The sequence below is a fragment of the Anomalospiza imberbis genome, chromosome 16 (genome assembly GCF_031753505.1).
Source record: "Anomalospiza imberbis isolate Cuckoo-Finch-1a 21T00152 chromosome 16, ASM3175350v1, whole genome shotgun sequence".
NCBI lineage: Eukaryota > Metazoa > Chordata > Aves > Passeriformes > Viduidae > Anomalospiza > Anomalospiza imberbis.
Window position 1 is genome coordinate 1,668,073 of NC_089696.1, and position 16,470 is coordinate 1,684,542.

Below are 16,470 nucleotides of genomic sequence, written 5' to 3' on the forward strand. Positions count from 1 at the left end.
AACCAAGTACATTTACCAATGACTGACATCTATTTTATCATCAGAAAGGTGATGAAAAAAATCTTGTAAGCCTTAGGCTTGCATGTGAATACTGAGCTTAATAAAAAGCTTGAAGGCTGTACCTGAGTAAGCACTCGCAAAGCAATGTGCCTTTTGACTAAGTTGTACATACTTTGTTCGTGTGTTTTGGGTTTATTTTTCCCTTTTCTGTTCAAAAAGAGATGAACTTCATGTTCTTTCCCAAGGTAAATGGGCACATTCATTTCAGAGAACAACTCACTGCAAGCTCTGCTTTGCTCTAAGTGCCCAGTAAAGCTGTCACACACCAGTGCTGTGCTTCCACACTACTGCACACGCTGTCAAAAGGAAAAACAACTTGGAAACAAAATGGTTCTGTCCCAATAAAACGGCACAGGAGGATATTCAGTGCTTGGGCAATTAACTGGCCATCAAATTGATCAGCTGAAGTGAAACAACTCAAATGAAAAGCATCTGCCATGTGCCAAAGAAACCATACCCAAATCACCTATTAAAGTGCTGACTGTACAGGAGGTGAAGCTGGCAATAGTTTATCTGTATTCAAGGATCTCCACCAGAAAGGGCCCTTCAGGCAGCACAGGTTCTCACACAACAAACAGCCTCAGCACCTTCAGCACCTACTCACCCAGGAAGCTGAAACTGTAAAGGAAGAGTGTGAGAGCCAAGACAAATGAGTTAGAAACTGTAAGTACAGACAATACAAAGTGTTTATTCACTGTTTCCCAAATCTCTGCAGCTGCAGGAATGTTTTTGACACCCTCCCTCCCTCCAGTCATTCCTTGTTGCCCAGCAAGGGAAGGACAATCTGGTCCCAGCTCTGGTCCCAGCGCAGCTGCCGGGATGCTCGCAGGTTCTCTCGGAAGCTCTGAAGTTTCCCTTCCAGGCTAGGGAAATCCAGGAAAAGCATCTGTAATTTAAAAAGCAAAACCACAGAAAAATAACTGTCATGTTCCATTTCAGGCTCATTCCAGCCTCCCCAGTGTTAACCCTCAACTACAGCTGCAATTCTGAAGTGTGGCCCCATAAAGAGAGAACAAGGACAAAATCTGAAATGCTTTTGCCAGCTTCGGATTCACAGAAGTGAACCTGAACAGAAGTGAGGCAAACAATGCTCACCAGGCCAGGCAGTACCTTGTGAGAATGCAAAACACACAGGTGATGTTCAGATCTGAAAAGGCTGCTCACACGTGGCACCTCTGGGGTTATTTCTGGGGGGAAAGAAATCAGTCAGAGCCTTTACCTTCAGCTGTTTTGCAAGTTCCTGAGAGTCCTGGAATATCAGACCGTTCTCATTGTGTTTCACCAGTTCATGTAAACTGTGAAAAAAAGTCACAAAAGAAAAACTGAGGCAAAAAGCAGTGAGTGGGGCATTTACAATGTTGCCCTGTGCCATCCAAAGGACCAAACCAGGGTATCTGGATCATTATGGCCCCAGATGTCACAAGCTTCACACCTGACAAAATGGAGTTAAACAGGCAGTGTTAAACAGTTAAAAACTTCTCCTTTCTATGTCAGACTAAATCTACCACAACTGTACCAAGGGGCCCTCATTCTGTCTTTGTGCCACTCCTCTGGACATCCATTAAAAACCAGGGCAATGATCTACTTTCAAACTAGATTTTTTTTCCACAAGGAAAATCTGTCCATGATCCATCATGAAATCTTCACAGGAATTTGTCTTCTTTTATAAAGCTACTGTTTTCCCAAAGGAGCATAAATTCCAAGAATGCCCATGCATACACTCAGCCTTTCACTGAACAGATGTGTCTATGCAGAATAAATATTTTGTTTTAATTAAATATATGGAAGCAATGGAATACTGGGATTTTTTTAAGGCAAGTGCTTGCATTAAATGCTTCCACTTTTGTAGAAACTAGTATTAACTAGAATAAGCTCTTACCATTCAAAATGTATTGCACACACAGGTAAACAGCAGCCAAACATATCCACCACCTTCATGGGCAAATCCAAACCACTGGAGGATTTATGGAGACACACCCCCAGGTCTGCTGAGCCTGAAAAGCCAACACAACACAGTCTGAACTCTCTGAAAGCAGCTCTTCTGTCCTCCTGCAAACCTTTATTTTTGTGCTGCTTTGGATGGTGCAAGTGAAACTTTCAACGACCCAGACACAATTTCAAGCAATCAGGGAAAAAAAGTAAAGCACAGGGTGTTTTGGGACTCAAAATTAGTTATGTTTTAGAAAAGCAGTAAGTGAGTGCATGTTAAATTAAAGGGGATTTTGAAGTTTTATGTATTTAAAACAGCCTTTCTGCCTCTTAATCTGCTAAAAACGGGTAAGTAGAGGAAAACCCCATCACAACTCCATCAGTATACACTGTGACCTCACTAGTGACCTCTCCCAGCTGAAGTCAGCTCTAACAGAGGAATTATAGTGTGATTTCACAGGCATTATGTTCATTATTTTAAAAGGACCAAATAAACAGTGTTTTACAGCCACATAAACTGTCAGGCTCTAACCCTGCAGAATGAAGATCACATTGAATATGTATTTTATAACTCTATTACTCCCACTTCTGTAATGAAGATGCTGAGGGAATAACATTCCAATGACATGTTAATTTAGAATTTCAGCTACTTTTGGTTGCTCAGCCAACTTTTTCATTTCATTTACTGGAGTGACCCTGAAAATAAAGTAGAACATGCTCAGGCACCTGTATTTCAGCACAGCTGGAAGAAAAAGAGTGCAAAGAAGAGGCTGAAACAGCACCACAGCTACTTCTTGGGAAAACAGGGAAAAGCCAGCCAGAGGAATTCAGCAGCTTTTCTGGAATGAGTCAAATCCATGAATATCCTGTCACTAACCAGCAACATTCCTGACTATATTCTCCCAGTCTGCATCAGCCCCTGCAACTGTGCTGTTTCCCACACATCCTCAAGCCTTTTCCATCACCCACTATTTACCAAGCAGAAGAGGGTAATCCTCAGCTTCCAGCCATGGTGTACAGATCTGGATATGCTTAAAGTGCAGGTTTTGGATCAGTCCATTGTAATAATCTTTTAGAGGTCCTTTACCTGTGTAAAACAGGAAAAAAAAATTATCAAGATGACTGAAAACAGTGTGGTCTGTGAAATACAAGCTCCTGTTGGATCAGGAGCATAAACAGGATACAACACTTGTGGTACCCTAAAAAGACATGAAAAATCTTAAGTTCCCTTGAAAGCAATGTGCACCTGAACTTCTCTTACTCAGTACTTCAGTTAGTTTTCCATCAATGTAGAATGATGGAGTTTGTAAGGTTGGAAAAGCTCTCTCCAATCAAGTCCAACTGTTCCCCAGCACTGCCAGGGCCACCACTGACCCACAGCCCGAAAGCCACACCCACAGGGCTTTAAATTCCTGCAGGGATGGGCATTCCACCACTGCCCTGGGCAGCTGTGCCAGTGCCTGACCACCCTTTCCATGAAGGAATATTCCCAATATCCAGTCTAAACCTCCCCTGGCACAGCCTGAGGTTGCTTCTTCTGACATTGCTTTTGCAGCACCATCTTAACCTTGACCTTAGATTGTTTTTCATGCAGAGCTGGAGGAGACAAGGAGACTCTTTAAGGATGTGCCATAATTGGTGCATGGTGCAATAACTCAGCTATAAATCAGTGTCCTTATAACCAGACACAAAGGCAACAGTCCCTCCTCTCTCCCACCAGCAACAGAAGAGTCAGCACAGAACAAAAATGACAACTAAACCTTCTGTTAGCACTGAAAGAACTGTAACACAAACATTCTCACCTGTTATCACACACACTAAAGCTGGAAGCCTGGCTCCCTCCTTGATAAACCTCTCATAGTCTGGAGAAGATAAAACACTGGTCAGAGCTGACAAATCTCAGGGTGCTTGGCTGAAGAGTGGTGACAGTGCATTAATTATTGAGCTTCCCACTACAAGCTATTTCCTTACAAGCATGCATGAGTAACACAGCAGTAAATTCGCCTATGTTAACATTTACAGACTTCTCCAGAAATAAATCAGGCTGTTTATGCATGTAGCATTTCTTCAACTGCTCCCCAATCAGCTGCTTCAATAGATCCATTTAGAATTGCAGTTGCAAAGTCTACAAGCTAAGACAAAGTATTCCCTCCCTTCCCATTAGCAGATACCTGTGGAGAGTAGATGCAATAGCTCAGAAAATAAAACTGCAGTTTAGGAGCCGGTTAGAGATTTAACTCTCCCTGACAACTCCTCTAATTGAATTCAGATGTTGCACTGCTGTATTTCAATTACTAATCTGAACTTAGTGATAATTAATCAAATACAACTGCATTTTCACCTGAATATAGAAGCAATGCTCTTTAGCAAAACCCTTCTTAAGTGTCCAGAAGATCTCGTTGAAATAGTGAGATAAATTCCTTCATACCAACCTTCTAAAGCTCTTAAAAGGACTGAGAAGTCTTCATCCTCTGAAAAAGAAGGCTTTATTAGTAATGCTCATATTTCTACCATTTTAAATTTTTTACTTTAAATAACAATTGAGATTTTCCTCACCTTCACCTACACTATTTAAATACAGACCAAGTACTCAAAGGTTAAGTACATAGTCTGTACTTAAAGTTTACTATTTACTGAAATGTGCTATTAAAAGTCCCCTAGTTTATTTTCATAAATAAAAGTCCATAATCATGCACAGTGTTTATCTATTTTGCTTGTTGGCAAAATGACAAACAAACCAGCTACAAATACTGTACATCTTTGAAGCTATCAAGATAAAATTTTCTAGTTTCTAAAACTGAGAATTAAGTGTAAAAACTGCCCTGATTATTCAAAGATAAAGACAATCCTGCCCATGGTCACGGCCAATGGATTTGTTTCCAGTCTCTGCTCCCTTCCTCATACAGAGGAAAAAATTGTAATAAACATCATCAGAAATCATGGAACTTCAAATTGGTTTGGGCTGGATGGGACCTTAAAGCACATCTCATGCCAGCCTCCTGCCATGGGCAGAGACACCTTCAGGGTGTAGGGCGCTCAGTAAGGAGTAAATATTTGAGTTTCTTCATCTGTTTTACACCACCATGCAAGACTGTATGTCTAGAATGAAAGCTAAAAAAAACCCAAATAGGAAACCTCTTTTAATCATTCTTAAAGTTGAGCTCTATAATTAAAATACAACTTGAAAAAAAATCATTCATTTGTAGTATTATCTAAGTTACACAACATTTAGTTGCATCATACACACTTTGTCTTCAAGTTCTCCCGGGAAAACAAAGGACAAACATAACTTCAAGTGTGAGAAAGTACAACCAGCCCTATTGGATATGGAAAATAAAAGTGATTCCCAACCTGTCCAGCTGGTGCTGCTGATGAGAAGGGCTGGCCGGCCCCTGGACTTCAGCACACTCCCACTGCTCCCATCCCTCTCAGTGAAGGCTGATCTGTCAGCACTGGGACTGGCAGCTCTGTACGATGGAAACACAACTTCCTGAGCATGAGCTACACACACAGCCAGCAACAGCAGGGAACACTCTGCTTAACTGGCATCAATTTCCACACATTTGGCTTCAGATTTGCTGCTCAATTTGTCTAGAAACAGAATCATTACATGACAGAAATACCAGGACAGGGCAGGCCATTTTCCCCTCTTTCCTGCTGCTACAGGCACAATTCCACTTTCCAGCCAAAAGCTTTCCTTCACAAGTTGAGCAGAGTCAGCCTCCCTTTCCACAGTCTGTCTCACACTTACCACAGCATGGAGGCCAACAGCACATTGATTCAACTAAACTCAGAACCTACACATTCTGAGCTGGGCATTTCCAAAAAATCCCCACCATACGCTGTGGACTTCACTTCTTTTTCAAGCCTCAGTTTGGTGAAGTCAGCTCCTTGGTACATCTGCTACAGGTGACATCCTGCACTGCCAGAGGGAAGTGTTTAACACTGGGACCAAGATCCTGAAGGCTCTGCACAGTAATTAAGGAAAGGATGCTATGAGGGAAGCATCCAGCTTCTGCAGTGTGGGTCAGTGGGAAGCAGACACCTGCAGAATTCCACCCCAGACACTCATCACAGATTGCCTCAGTGCTTATGCCAACTTCTTTAGAAACAAAACACTTCCACTACTTGTGTTACCACAACTCAATCATTCCACTTCTTCTGGCCTCTCCTAGTGACAATTAAGGCACCTCAGTGCCCCCTGTGCCTGCTGGGGCTTAGAATACCCCACACAAGTATTTTGGTAACTTAAGTGCCACAACTCATGTCCCTTGGTTAAGGACTGCAGGGGCAGCTGCACTTGCACATACCGTGCTTTGAAAGGCTCGTAGTCCTTGGCAAGTTTCATGAACAAGTTGTGTTGGAGGTCTAGTGGTGCTTCCTTAAAATAAGATGCTGGTTTGTCATACAACGTTACAGCCCTGGGAGGAAATAAATGTGCAGCTTAAACGAGATACACATGTAAAAACATGCACATGGCACAGTGGCAGGCTGCAACAATGTAATCAGAAAAAAATAACTAAAAAATGAAAACATTAACTTAAAAAATTAACTATGTAGCAAAGTAATTCATTTTTTTTTGATTCTTACAACTTCCTGTATTCCTGAAGTTTGCTGGAACACACCAAGGTGGGCACAAGTAACAAAGAACCCCTTTCTTGTGTGCTTATTCTAGGGGTGAAAAGCACCTGTAAAAACTGCAGACATCACCGTCCTGATTTTCAAACTTACTCCATAACTGCCCCTGAGCAACTCTGATCTTGAAGCCCTCAAGATAAGCTGGCAGGCCAGAGTAATTGTTCAAATCCCAGTCATACCTGTCCCTCTCTGGCTCCACAGGCAACCTGCAGCAACTTCCATGGCTCCTGGGCTGCCACTCAGTCAGTGGAGTGTCAGTTTAGAAGGATGAGGAAGATTCCTGAATGCCCACACTATACTGGCCCATCACAAAACCGAGCTGATGTGTTTCACTGGAGATGGATGAGCTCAGGAGAGCTGCTTTTTTAAGATCCCTCTGGATCCTGAATCCTCAGGGATCTGTTCTGTCATTTACTTAGCACACACACACTAAATTGTCTGAGGCACATGGCTTACTTTATCTTGAAATTCACCCAGAGATCTTTCCTCATGGCATCAGTGACACACAGGTTATAGTCAGACAAGCGCCCAAAAAGCTTTTCATACCTGACAAAAATGAAATATCAGTCAGAAACCACAGGCAGGCAATTGCAGGCAATTGCTCCCAGTGCCCATGCTGGACGAAAGCCAAACAAAACCCAAAGAAACCCAACTGCCCCCAGGACTGAAATCTGATTGCCAATTTTTGATGGACTCCTATTCTCCAAAGCCTTTAAAGCCTTTAACTACACATAACCAATTATTTTCAGCAAGGAGCTGTTCAAAGAAGAGCTGGAGTGTAAAGCAGCATTAGAGAATAAAAAACCCAGGACATACAAAGCAATTCCAATAACAAGATCAGCATTTGCTTAGGTAGGTAAAAGCAACCTGCCTAATTTCTGCAACCCCCCACGTGTTCAACAAAGCAGCTGCAGAACAGAAACCAGTTGCACACAGCAAAGCCCAGAAACCCCTCCCTGTGCCAATCCTATTCTCCCCACTGGCCTTCACTCTGAATTCACCAAGGCACATAATTTCTAAAGAGCAGAAATGACTGTACAAACCATTCTGCAATCAGGACCAGTGGGTGGCTCCTCCCGTGACTCAGGCTCATGATGGTGTACCCATAGTTGTGCCAATCAATGATGAGTTTGCTCCCCCACCACAGCCCTGCCACCCAGGCAGCAGCTATACTGGGTAAGCCTGGGGGATTCTGCTCAGAACAAAACCAAAATAGCATAAGGCTGTGACCAAGTGACAAACACAAAGCAAATATGAGAAACAAAAAATCAAATTGAAGTTGCATGACCTTAAAGGAGCTTCATGAACAGACTCTTTGTATTAACTTACAAACACTGGCAGGTACTTCAAATTTAACCCTTGGATCCAAATTCCCCTCCATTAAACACACCAACATTTCCAGTAGGATTTATTCTTTACTACTACCCATGGCAACGAGGTTTGAAAGCACAACTACTAATGGGAAGAGAACACTTGACTTGTTAACAGACCAATCAAAGTTTAGAGCCAAAGAGTAGCTGGATACAGGTTTACACCACTGATGAGGCCAGTTCAGCTCTGAAATAATTAGAACAATGTCTGAGATGGCTAAAAACACCCTGTAACGTAGCACTATTTGTATTGAAGTTAGTCCCAACACAAAACATACCTGAAGAAGAATATAGGATGGCTGTTCTATCCTCAGTAACGTGTACAGTAACTGCACCGACTGCACGAGCACCTTTAGCACATACTGGAAAAGCTTTGGACCCACTGCAAAGTGACAGAAAAACAGGTAAGAGTATTAGAGCTCTCCCCACAGAAATGTGAACATCAGAACCAACCAGCTCTGCAGAGACAGGGTCAAAATAACATGAAAATGGGCACACTTTACCAATGACCTGGGTACGTGATTGAGTGCACCCTCAGCAAGTCTGGAGATGGCACCAGGCTGGGTGAGAGTGTCAACCTGCTTGAGGGCAGGAAGGCTCTGCAGAGGGATCTGCACAGGCTGGATCCCTCCAAGGCAGACACTGAGGGGCTGAAGTGTGTCCAGGGAAGGGAACAGAACTGGGAAGGGGCTGGAGCACCAGGAGGGGCTGAGGGAGCTGGAAAGGGGCTCAGCCTGGAGAAAAGGAGGCTCAGGGGGACCTTGAGGCTCTGTACAGCTCCTGACAGGAGGGGACAGCCAGGGGGGTCGGGAACAGGAACAGGATGAGAGGGAACAGCCTCAGGCTGTGCCAGGGGAGGTTTAGGCTGGATATTGGAGACATTTCTTCATGGAAGGGGTGGTCAGGCACTGGCACAGCTGCGCAGGGCAGCGGGGGAGTCTCCATCCCTGGGGGGATTTAAAAGTGGAGGTGGCACTTGGGGACACAGGTCAGTGGTGGCCTTAGCAGTGCTGGGGGAATGGTTGAACTCTACGCTCTTAGAGGGCTTTTGCAACCTTTGTGATTTTATACTATGATCACTATAAAGCTATGTAAACATCTCTTCATCCCTACAAATTCTCATTCTGTATTTTGTACAGAAAGAAATCCTACACTCATTGAATGGTTTGGACCTCAAAGGTCATTTCATCCTGCCCCCTGCCAAGGCAGGGACACCTCCCACTGTCCCAGGCTGCTCCAAGCCCCGTCCCAGCCGGCCTTGGGCACTGCCAGGGACGGGGTGGTGGCCACAGCTTCTCTGGGCAACAGGGCCAAACACAAGGCGGGGGTGAAAGAGGTAGAATGAAAATAACTCCCACATTTTACTCTGCATGTGAACAGCGCCAACGTAGCGGCAGGTGTCTAACAGAGGAAGGCAGACAGTGCGGAGCTGCCTGTACTATTTTAATGCAAAAGGAGTGCCGCACCCGCACCCGCTGCGGGCTCTTGATGGTCCCCGGTTCCCCCCGCTCGCTCGGCTGCCCGGCCCGGCCCGGCCCGCACGCACCTCGCAGCCCGCTCAGCTCCGCCACGGGCACCAGCCGGATCTTCTCGCTGCGCAGCACGTCCCGGTGCGGCCGGGTCTCTGCGGGGGGAGAGCGCGGTCAGCGGCGCGGCCGCCCCGCCCGGCCCCGCGGCCCCGGCCGCCCCTCACTCACGGAGGTAGCCCAGCAGAGCGACCTCGCGCCCGTGCCGGGCCAGCGCCAACGCGTGGTACTGCATCCGCGGGCTGCGGCCCAGGTCCCCCAGCACGGCCACGCACACCCGCCCTGCGCCGCCCGCCCACCGCCGCCGCCGCCACAGCGGCAGAAACAGCAGAGCCGCCGCCGCCGCCGCCACCGCGCCCGCCACGGCCGCGCTCGGCCACGGCCCCGCCGCCGCCGCCATTTTGAGCGCCGCACGGCGGGACAGGCGCCGCGCGCGCCCTCTGGCGGCGCGGAGGCGCCGCGCTCTGAGGGGAGCCCGGACAGGCCGCGGGAGCGGCAATTACCGAGAGAGCGGGCGACTAATTAATTAACACAGCACGGAGCGGGTGATTAATTAACACAGCACAGAGGGCCTTAGTCACCCACAGCGGCACTGGCCGCTCGTCCGCACTGCGGGGTTCCCATGGCAGAGTACCTCCAAGTCGGGTGATTGCGGTGCAGCCCCGTTACCGTCCAGTGCGAGTGCTTTTCCTCAGTTTGAATTCGGCTAAATTCTAACTAGATCTTCTCTGGATCTCAGTTAAAACTCTACATATTTCTGTGCTATCCCTCAGTTTGTTGTCTCAATCTCTTATCCTGCTAGGTACTAAATCCTTTCAACATGTGCATGCCACTGGTTTCTCATATGTGCACCTAATAAACAATTTCCATCTATTTTCAGCTTGCTGATCCCTGTTTTCTGGTGGAAATACATAACGAACAGAAGCCCACCGACAGAAATATTTGCCTTGTGACATTGGCACCTTGGAAGTGACTGAACACCGCGTTGAAAAAATCGTTAAGTTGTACAAAAGTTTAATATTAAGTCAGTTGTACTGGCCAAGAATCCAAGAGGATTGTCAAACAAGGCAGAGAACAGATGGTATTTTTTCACTACAAACAGGGATAAAGACACAAATTAAAGATGTTGGTTGGGACAGGGACAGATGTTGACCAGGGACAGGGCCCAGGGAGTGGCTGGAGCTGTGTCAGGCAGGTTTAGGTTGGATTTTAGGAAAAGTTTCTTCCCCCAGAGGGAGCTGGGCACTGCCCAGGCTCCCCAGGGCATGGGCACAGCCCCGAGGCTGCCAGAGCTCCAGGAGTGTTTGGACAATGATCTCAGGGATGCACAGGGTGGGACTGTTGGGGTGTCTGTGCAGGGCCTGGAGCTGGGCTGGGTGATCCTGTGAGACTCTTCCCAGCCAGGAAATGTCACAAATTCATTATTCTCTCTGCAGACCCTTGTGGCCTCCCATCTGAACGGTATCCTGCTGCTCCAGTTAGGTTTCTTTGCCCCCTTTGACGAAGGCAGATGTCACAGGTTTCATTTCCAGTGTAACTCTCCATATTGCCAAACAGCAAGTAGGTGGTAACAATGAAACCATTCTTCCCTTTTAAAGCACAAAACTAATTACCAGTGTGGGCAGACTAGTTCCACAACAAATGTTTGCTCAAGGATTCTGCTCGGAATGCATGTATTTCTACTGACAAAGCATGGAATCATAGAATCTTCTGAGTGGGAAGGGACCCACAGGGATCATCCAGTCCAACCCCTGGCCCTGCACAGACACCCCAACAATCCCACCCTGGGCATCCCTGGCAGTGCTGTCCGAACCCTCCTGGAGCTCTGGCAGCCTCGGGCGTGCCCATTCCCTGGGGATCCAAGGTTTCCTCAAGAAAAGCCCCACATCCCTTCCTGCTGTGACACACGCAGCCCCACCGTGGCAGACACACATCCATTCCAACCTGTAAGAGGTCTGATCTTGTGGGAATCCCTCGTTTCCGTCCCTCCTATCTCACCTGACAGCTCCTTGCCTGTACTATTTTAATGCAAAATGCAAATTGCTTTTCTGTTTACTTCCTTGAATAAAGTGCAAATATCCTGGCTGCAATGGAATGAGGGACTGATGGATTCTTGCAGGCTATCAGGCATTACACCCCAACTCCATACAGTTGTATTTTCTGGCAGGTTATCAAAGTACTTAAAATTACAAGTGTTTCAGCTTTAGGGATGCAGTGACTTTTAGTTTATGAAGCTAGAGTTGCAAAAAAAAGTCCTTTTGACCTATGTAATCTTCAGAGCTTAGCTGGGAAAAGATAAATAAGGTGCAGTCGCCACTTCTGGCTGAGGCTCTGAGACCAGGGATGCACTTGAGAGAAATGCATTTTCAGAGGCTACTGATCTCTGCCCAGAGAATTTTTCATATGTATTGAATAGCAGTTCTGTTTTACAAAAGCCTTTTCCTGTCTCTTCTTCCTGACCATTTCAGAAAGTTTGTTAATGCTGTTTGCACTTACCCTAGAAATAGTCTGTTTAAGCTCCGTCCCCAGTCCTCCTGCCCTCGATGGACTGCTGTGAGTGCAATAAAGAGACAGAGCAGCCAAAATCCCTCTCACAAATGGAATTTCTTTCATCCCAGAAGTCTCCAATTCAAATGTCTCAATCACATCTCATTACAGCCTGCTGCTACCCTGGTTACTCTTACAGCCATGTGATATATGTAGTTGAAACCTTTTAAAACCCACCTGTTTTTTTTCCTTTCTTTTTTTTTTAATTTGCACTGAAAAAATAACATGGAATATCCCAGTAACAAGTATTTACACCAATCACACCTGCACTGTGGGGTACGGGCTAACTCCTCACAAACTCAACATGACTCCAAAGGGCTCTGAGCACTGGCACTGTGCTCTATCATGAGGGATAAATTATGGCCATTTTTAACAGCAAGGTAATTTGCTTCTTGTGTTTTGCCACAGTGGAGATGAAAGGAGTGGGCTGCAGAATAGCCTCAATTTGGAAGCTATTCCAGGTGGCCTGAAATGCCCCTGCAGGTGGCCCAGCACTGAGCCCACGGCCTGGTCTGGTGCTGCTGGGACGCCCCTGGGCTTTGCCTTTAAGATGGAAAGCCTGTGGTGTTTGAAGGGAGGACTGGCCCTAATGTTCCTCTAACAATCCCCATGCTCTAAAATACTAAATTAATGTTACTGTTTAGTACCTGCACCTGCTTTACCTCATCCAATGTCAGCTGTTTCCATAAACTTTTCACCAAGCCTTCCAACCTTCTTGTCGGAAAGGAAAATGGCACAGGATCACAGAATCAATGAAGAGTCTGGATTTCAAAGGACCTTAAAGATCATCTCGTTCCAACCCACCACATGAGAAGAAACCTTTAATGCTCAGTTTTCCTCAAACACTCCAAACTCTGCACCCTTCTTGAAATTGCTGCCTTTTAAACTCACCAGCTGCTTTTTGTCTGCTTTATTCATTTTCTCCTCACCCAAAAAATCCCTAAGGAAGGAGTGAAGGTAAAAGAAGTGACCTAAGAAATTTTTACATAACTTCCCAAAGACAGTTTCCCCTGCCTGAATGGTTTGTATTGGCTTAGACAGCTTTTCAGGCAGGTACAGGTTATAGAAATACATTTTTTATTCCGCCTAGGGCATAGAAGAGGAAGAAGGGAGATAATCAGGAAAAGCAAAGCCAGTGTGGTTATCAACCATACGGGAAATTCAGCCACATCAGCCACAGGGAAATTCAAATTAGTAAAAGTTTGTTTCACAACACAAAGCTTTCAAATTGCAGGAAAAGGATAAAATACTTCCTAATTGTGGTCATGCCCACCTTTTCAGAGCTGGACTGAACTTGAGGCTCAAGACAGAAGAATATCTGCCTTACATTCCAATATATAATTGGAATTAGTATTAGATCTAGACATCAACATGCACACTCCTCTCATGATATTCACTCTGATAGCAAGAAACAAACACCCACTGGCTGACCTCCACTGAGTGGATAAAACAGAGATATTCTGACTTTAGTTAGGGCTGGGGGTGTGTCTTCATACCAAAGCTCAGCTGCTGAGATTCATTTGGCCCCGTGTGGTCACAAGGTGTTTCCCCAGCCCCTGCACACACATGTACTTTAGACCCTGCATTTTGGGGACTTGAATGTGGTTGTGACACAACCTGGAATGGATCCTGGTTATCTTTAACAGCAGGTAGTTATCTCAATTAGTGGGGAAATCATGTGCCTCTGCAAAACAAACACTGGAATTCTGGCAATGCCACCCTTTCCTCTGAGCAATTCTGGAAAAACAAGTCCCTTGTACTCCACTTAATATTAATTAGATGGAAGGAGCTGCTTTAGAGGGCAAAGTAAACTGAAAAGCAAAGGCACTATATGGAAAGGAGAGACTATTCCTTTTTGAAATACTGCTTTGTTTTTCATTCCAATTTGGAAGAGGTTTCTGTTCCCTGTGGATTTCCAAAGGTGACTTTTGGCCTGTGGATTCTACACTATATGATGTGATTCCAGGCTCTCTTGTAAGCCATGGAAAAGACCGGGTGAATTTGGGAACTGGGTGGAAGCCTCCCACTGGAGCCCTTAGTACATGATGATCCCTGTGGAAAGGTGAAGCTCTTTGAGCAAAAGACCAAGCACAAACCTGAGTGAACTCCCGGAGCACTCTACTCATGCTTCATGTAGAGCTGAGTTTAGACCATGAAAACCACATTTAAGCCACCCTGGAATGTGGCAAGCACATTTTTCTCTCTCTCAGGATTTTTCATAGAGGCACACAGAGAGAAAGAAAGAGAAAACAATTTCTATTTCTGCTCCTTGTTTTTCCCATGTGGAATGTGCTTGGAGAATTGTTTACCTGGGGTGATTGCTTGATTGGATTCTGGTGAGGATTGTTTGAACCTGATGGCAAATCCAATCACCTGTGGCTGCACTCTCAGAGGGGGTCACAAGTTGTTAGTTAGTGAGATGTGGTGGTTAGAAAAAGTAGGTATGTAGTTTTAGTATTTTCCTTTATATAGTATATTAATGTATTATAGCATAGTTATAATAAAGAAACCATTCAGCCTTCTGGACTGGAGTTAGACATCATCATCCTTCCCATTGGGTTTGCCTGCATTTTACAATACTGGAGTTCCACTGGACAGCTTGTTTCCAGCTGGAAACACAAGCAGGACACTGCAGTTCTCCATGGCTGAATAAAACTGGAGGCATAATAACCCATAAGCTAAGATATTTTAATGCACTGGCTTGTCCTAAGGGAGTTTTCTGGTTAATTTGTGATATAAAACTCCATTTTCCCACCTGCAAGACACCTGAGACAGGTGCGCTTGTCCTGGGAAAGCTGAGGCATAATCCACTGGCTGTGGAAACACTGGGTTCTCCTCCTGCAATACAGCCTCAAGCTTGTGGCTCCACAGCCCCGGTGCCCAGGGCACAGGGGTGGTTCCTGTCCTTGTTCCACCTCATTTATGGAATCAAGGCCTGAAGAGAGCTGGGGAGGGACTTTGACAATGTGATAGGCAAAGGGGAATGCTGTGTGTCCAAGACCCCCCGTTCCTCCCAGAAGGGAATGTGGCCTGTGGAGAACCTGCTGCATGTCTGAGGTGGGCAAAGCCACTGCTGCAAGTGAACCACAGGCTGAGAGTGGAGGAATTTGTCTCCTCGAATATCTCAGTCCTTGAATGCCTCAGTGAAGAGTTCTGCTACTATGGGCAAACATGGACATAATGACTACTCGTTGAGTAAACCAAGCTGCTGCCTGCCCTCTCTCTGAGCAGGCTGAGTGTCACTATCACCCCATTAAATTCCACTCCTGGAGTATAAACACTGATGAAAAATGTGGTGATAGGACACAGGGAATGGCTCCCAGTGCCAGAGGGCAGGGATGGATGGGATATTGGGAAGAAATTGTTCCCTGGGAAGGTGGGCAGGCCCTGGCACAGGGTGCCCAGAGCAGCTGTGGCTGCCCCTGGATCCCTGGCAGTGCCCAAGGCCAGGCTGGACGGGGCTTGGAGCAGCCTGGGATGGTGGAAGATGTCCCTACCATGACAGGGGTGGAACTGGATGAATTTTAAAATCCCTTCAAACACAAAACCATTCCATGATTCTGTGATTTAATTATTTTAATAATGTATTTGACCAAGACATTTCTTGAAAGAGAATATTCCCAGGTTTGTAAACTACAGCTAATTTGCATCATTACTCCATTGGCCATGGTGTACCAGAGGATCCAGCCACTGAAGTTAGATTAGGATAACCCAGAGCTGCTTCAATGTACTGTCATTCCCTCAGTGCAGCTATTTTTCCCTTCCGGAAAACAGGCACAGTCTTGATCCTCCGAAAGGGGGGATGGATCCGCAGTGGCTGTAAGGGATGATCTGTACGATCTGTGCTGTCCGTGACACGCGTGAGTGTCAGAGGAGCTGTGGAGAAAGAGCCGGACCCTCGGAGCCCGAGTTCCCGGCACGTGTCCCTGTGGGAGCGATCCCGGTTCCCGGCCCGTGTCCCCGTGGGAACAGTCCCGGTTCTTGGCCCGTGTCCCCGTGGGAGCGATCCCGGCTCCCGGCCCGTGTCCCCGTGGGAGCGATCCCGGTTCCCGGCCCGTGTCCCCGTGGGAGCGATCCCGGTTCCCGGCCCGTGTCCCCGTGGGAGCGATCCCGGTTCCCGGCCCGTGTCTGGAGCACTGTCCCGGTTCCCGGCCCGTGTCTGGAGCACTATCCCGGTTCCCGGCCCGTGTCTGGAGCACTATCCCGGTTCCCGGCCCGTGTCCCCGTGGGAGCGATCCCGGTTCCCGGCCCGTGTCTGGAGCACTATCCCGGTTCCCGGCCCGTGTCTGGAGCACTATCCCGGTTCCCGGCCCGTGTCCCCGTGGAGCGATCCCGCTCCCGCTCCCGTCCCCTCTGGCCCCGCCAGCCGCCAGAGGGCGCTGCCGCCGCCCGCGCGCCGA

At 46.7% G+C, this 16,470-nt stretch overlaps 1 protein-coding gene across 1 annotated transcript; it reads right to left on the minus strand.

Annotated features, from left to right (window-relative positions):
* Positions 1 to 728: 728 nt before the first annotated feature.
* ALG1 (ALG1 chitobiosyldiphosphodolichol beta-mannosyltransferase) lies at positions 729 to 9,892 on the minus strand. Its single transcript, XM_068206469.1, has 13 exons — positions 9,695 to 9,892; positions 9,544 to 9,621; positions 8,276 to 8,379; positions 7,671 to 7,819; positions 7,084 to 7,173; positions 6,300 to 6,410; positions 5,341 to 5,456; positions 4,422 to 4,460; positions 3,792 to 3,851; positions 2,966 to 3,076; positions 1,940 to 2,054; positions 1,280 to 1,355; positions 729 to 946 (listed from the first exon to the last, which is right to left on the minus strand). Exons 1-13 carry the CDS (start codon positions 9,756 to 9,758, stop codon positions 812 to 814), a joined length of 1,248 nt encoding a protein of 415 aa, XP_068062570.1. The 5' UTR covers positions 9,759 to 9,892; the 3' UTR covers positions 729 to 811.
* Positions 9,893 to 16,470: the final 6,578 nt, after the last annotated feature.

Coding starts and splice junctions, on each gene's coding strand:
- ALG1 (XM_068206469.1), bottom strand. CDS start 9,758: ATGCAGTACCACGCGTTGGCGCTGGCCCGGCACGGGCGCGAGGTCGCT. Junction 7,820..8,275: donor CATCCTATATTCTTCTTCAG/GTATGTTTTGTG, acceptor TGTTCTGAGCAG/AATCCCCCAGGCTTACCCAG. Junction 2,055..2,965: donor GGATTACCCTCTTCTGCTTG/GTAAATAGTGGG, acceptor TTGGCTTTTCAG/GCTCAGCAGACCTGGGGGTG.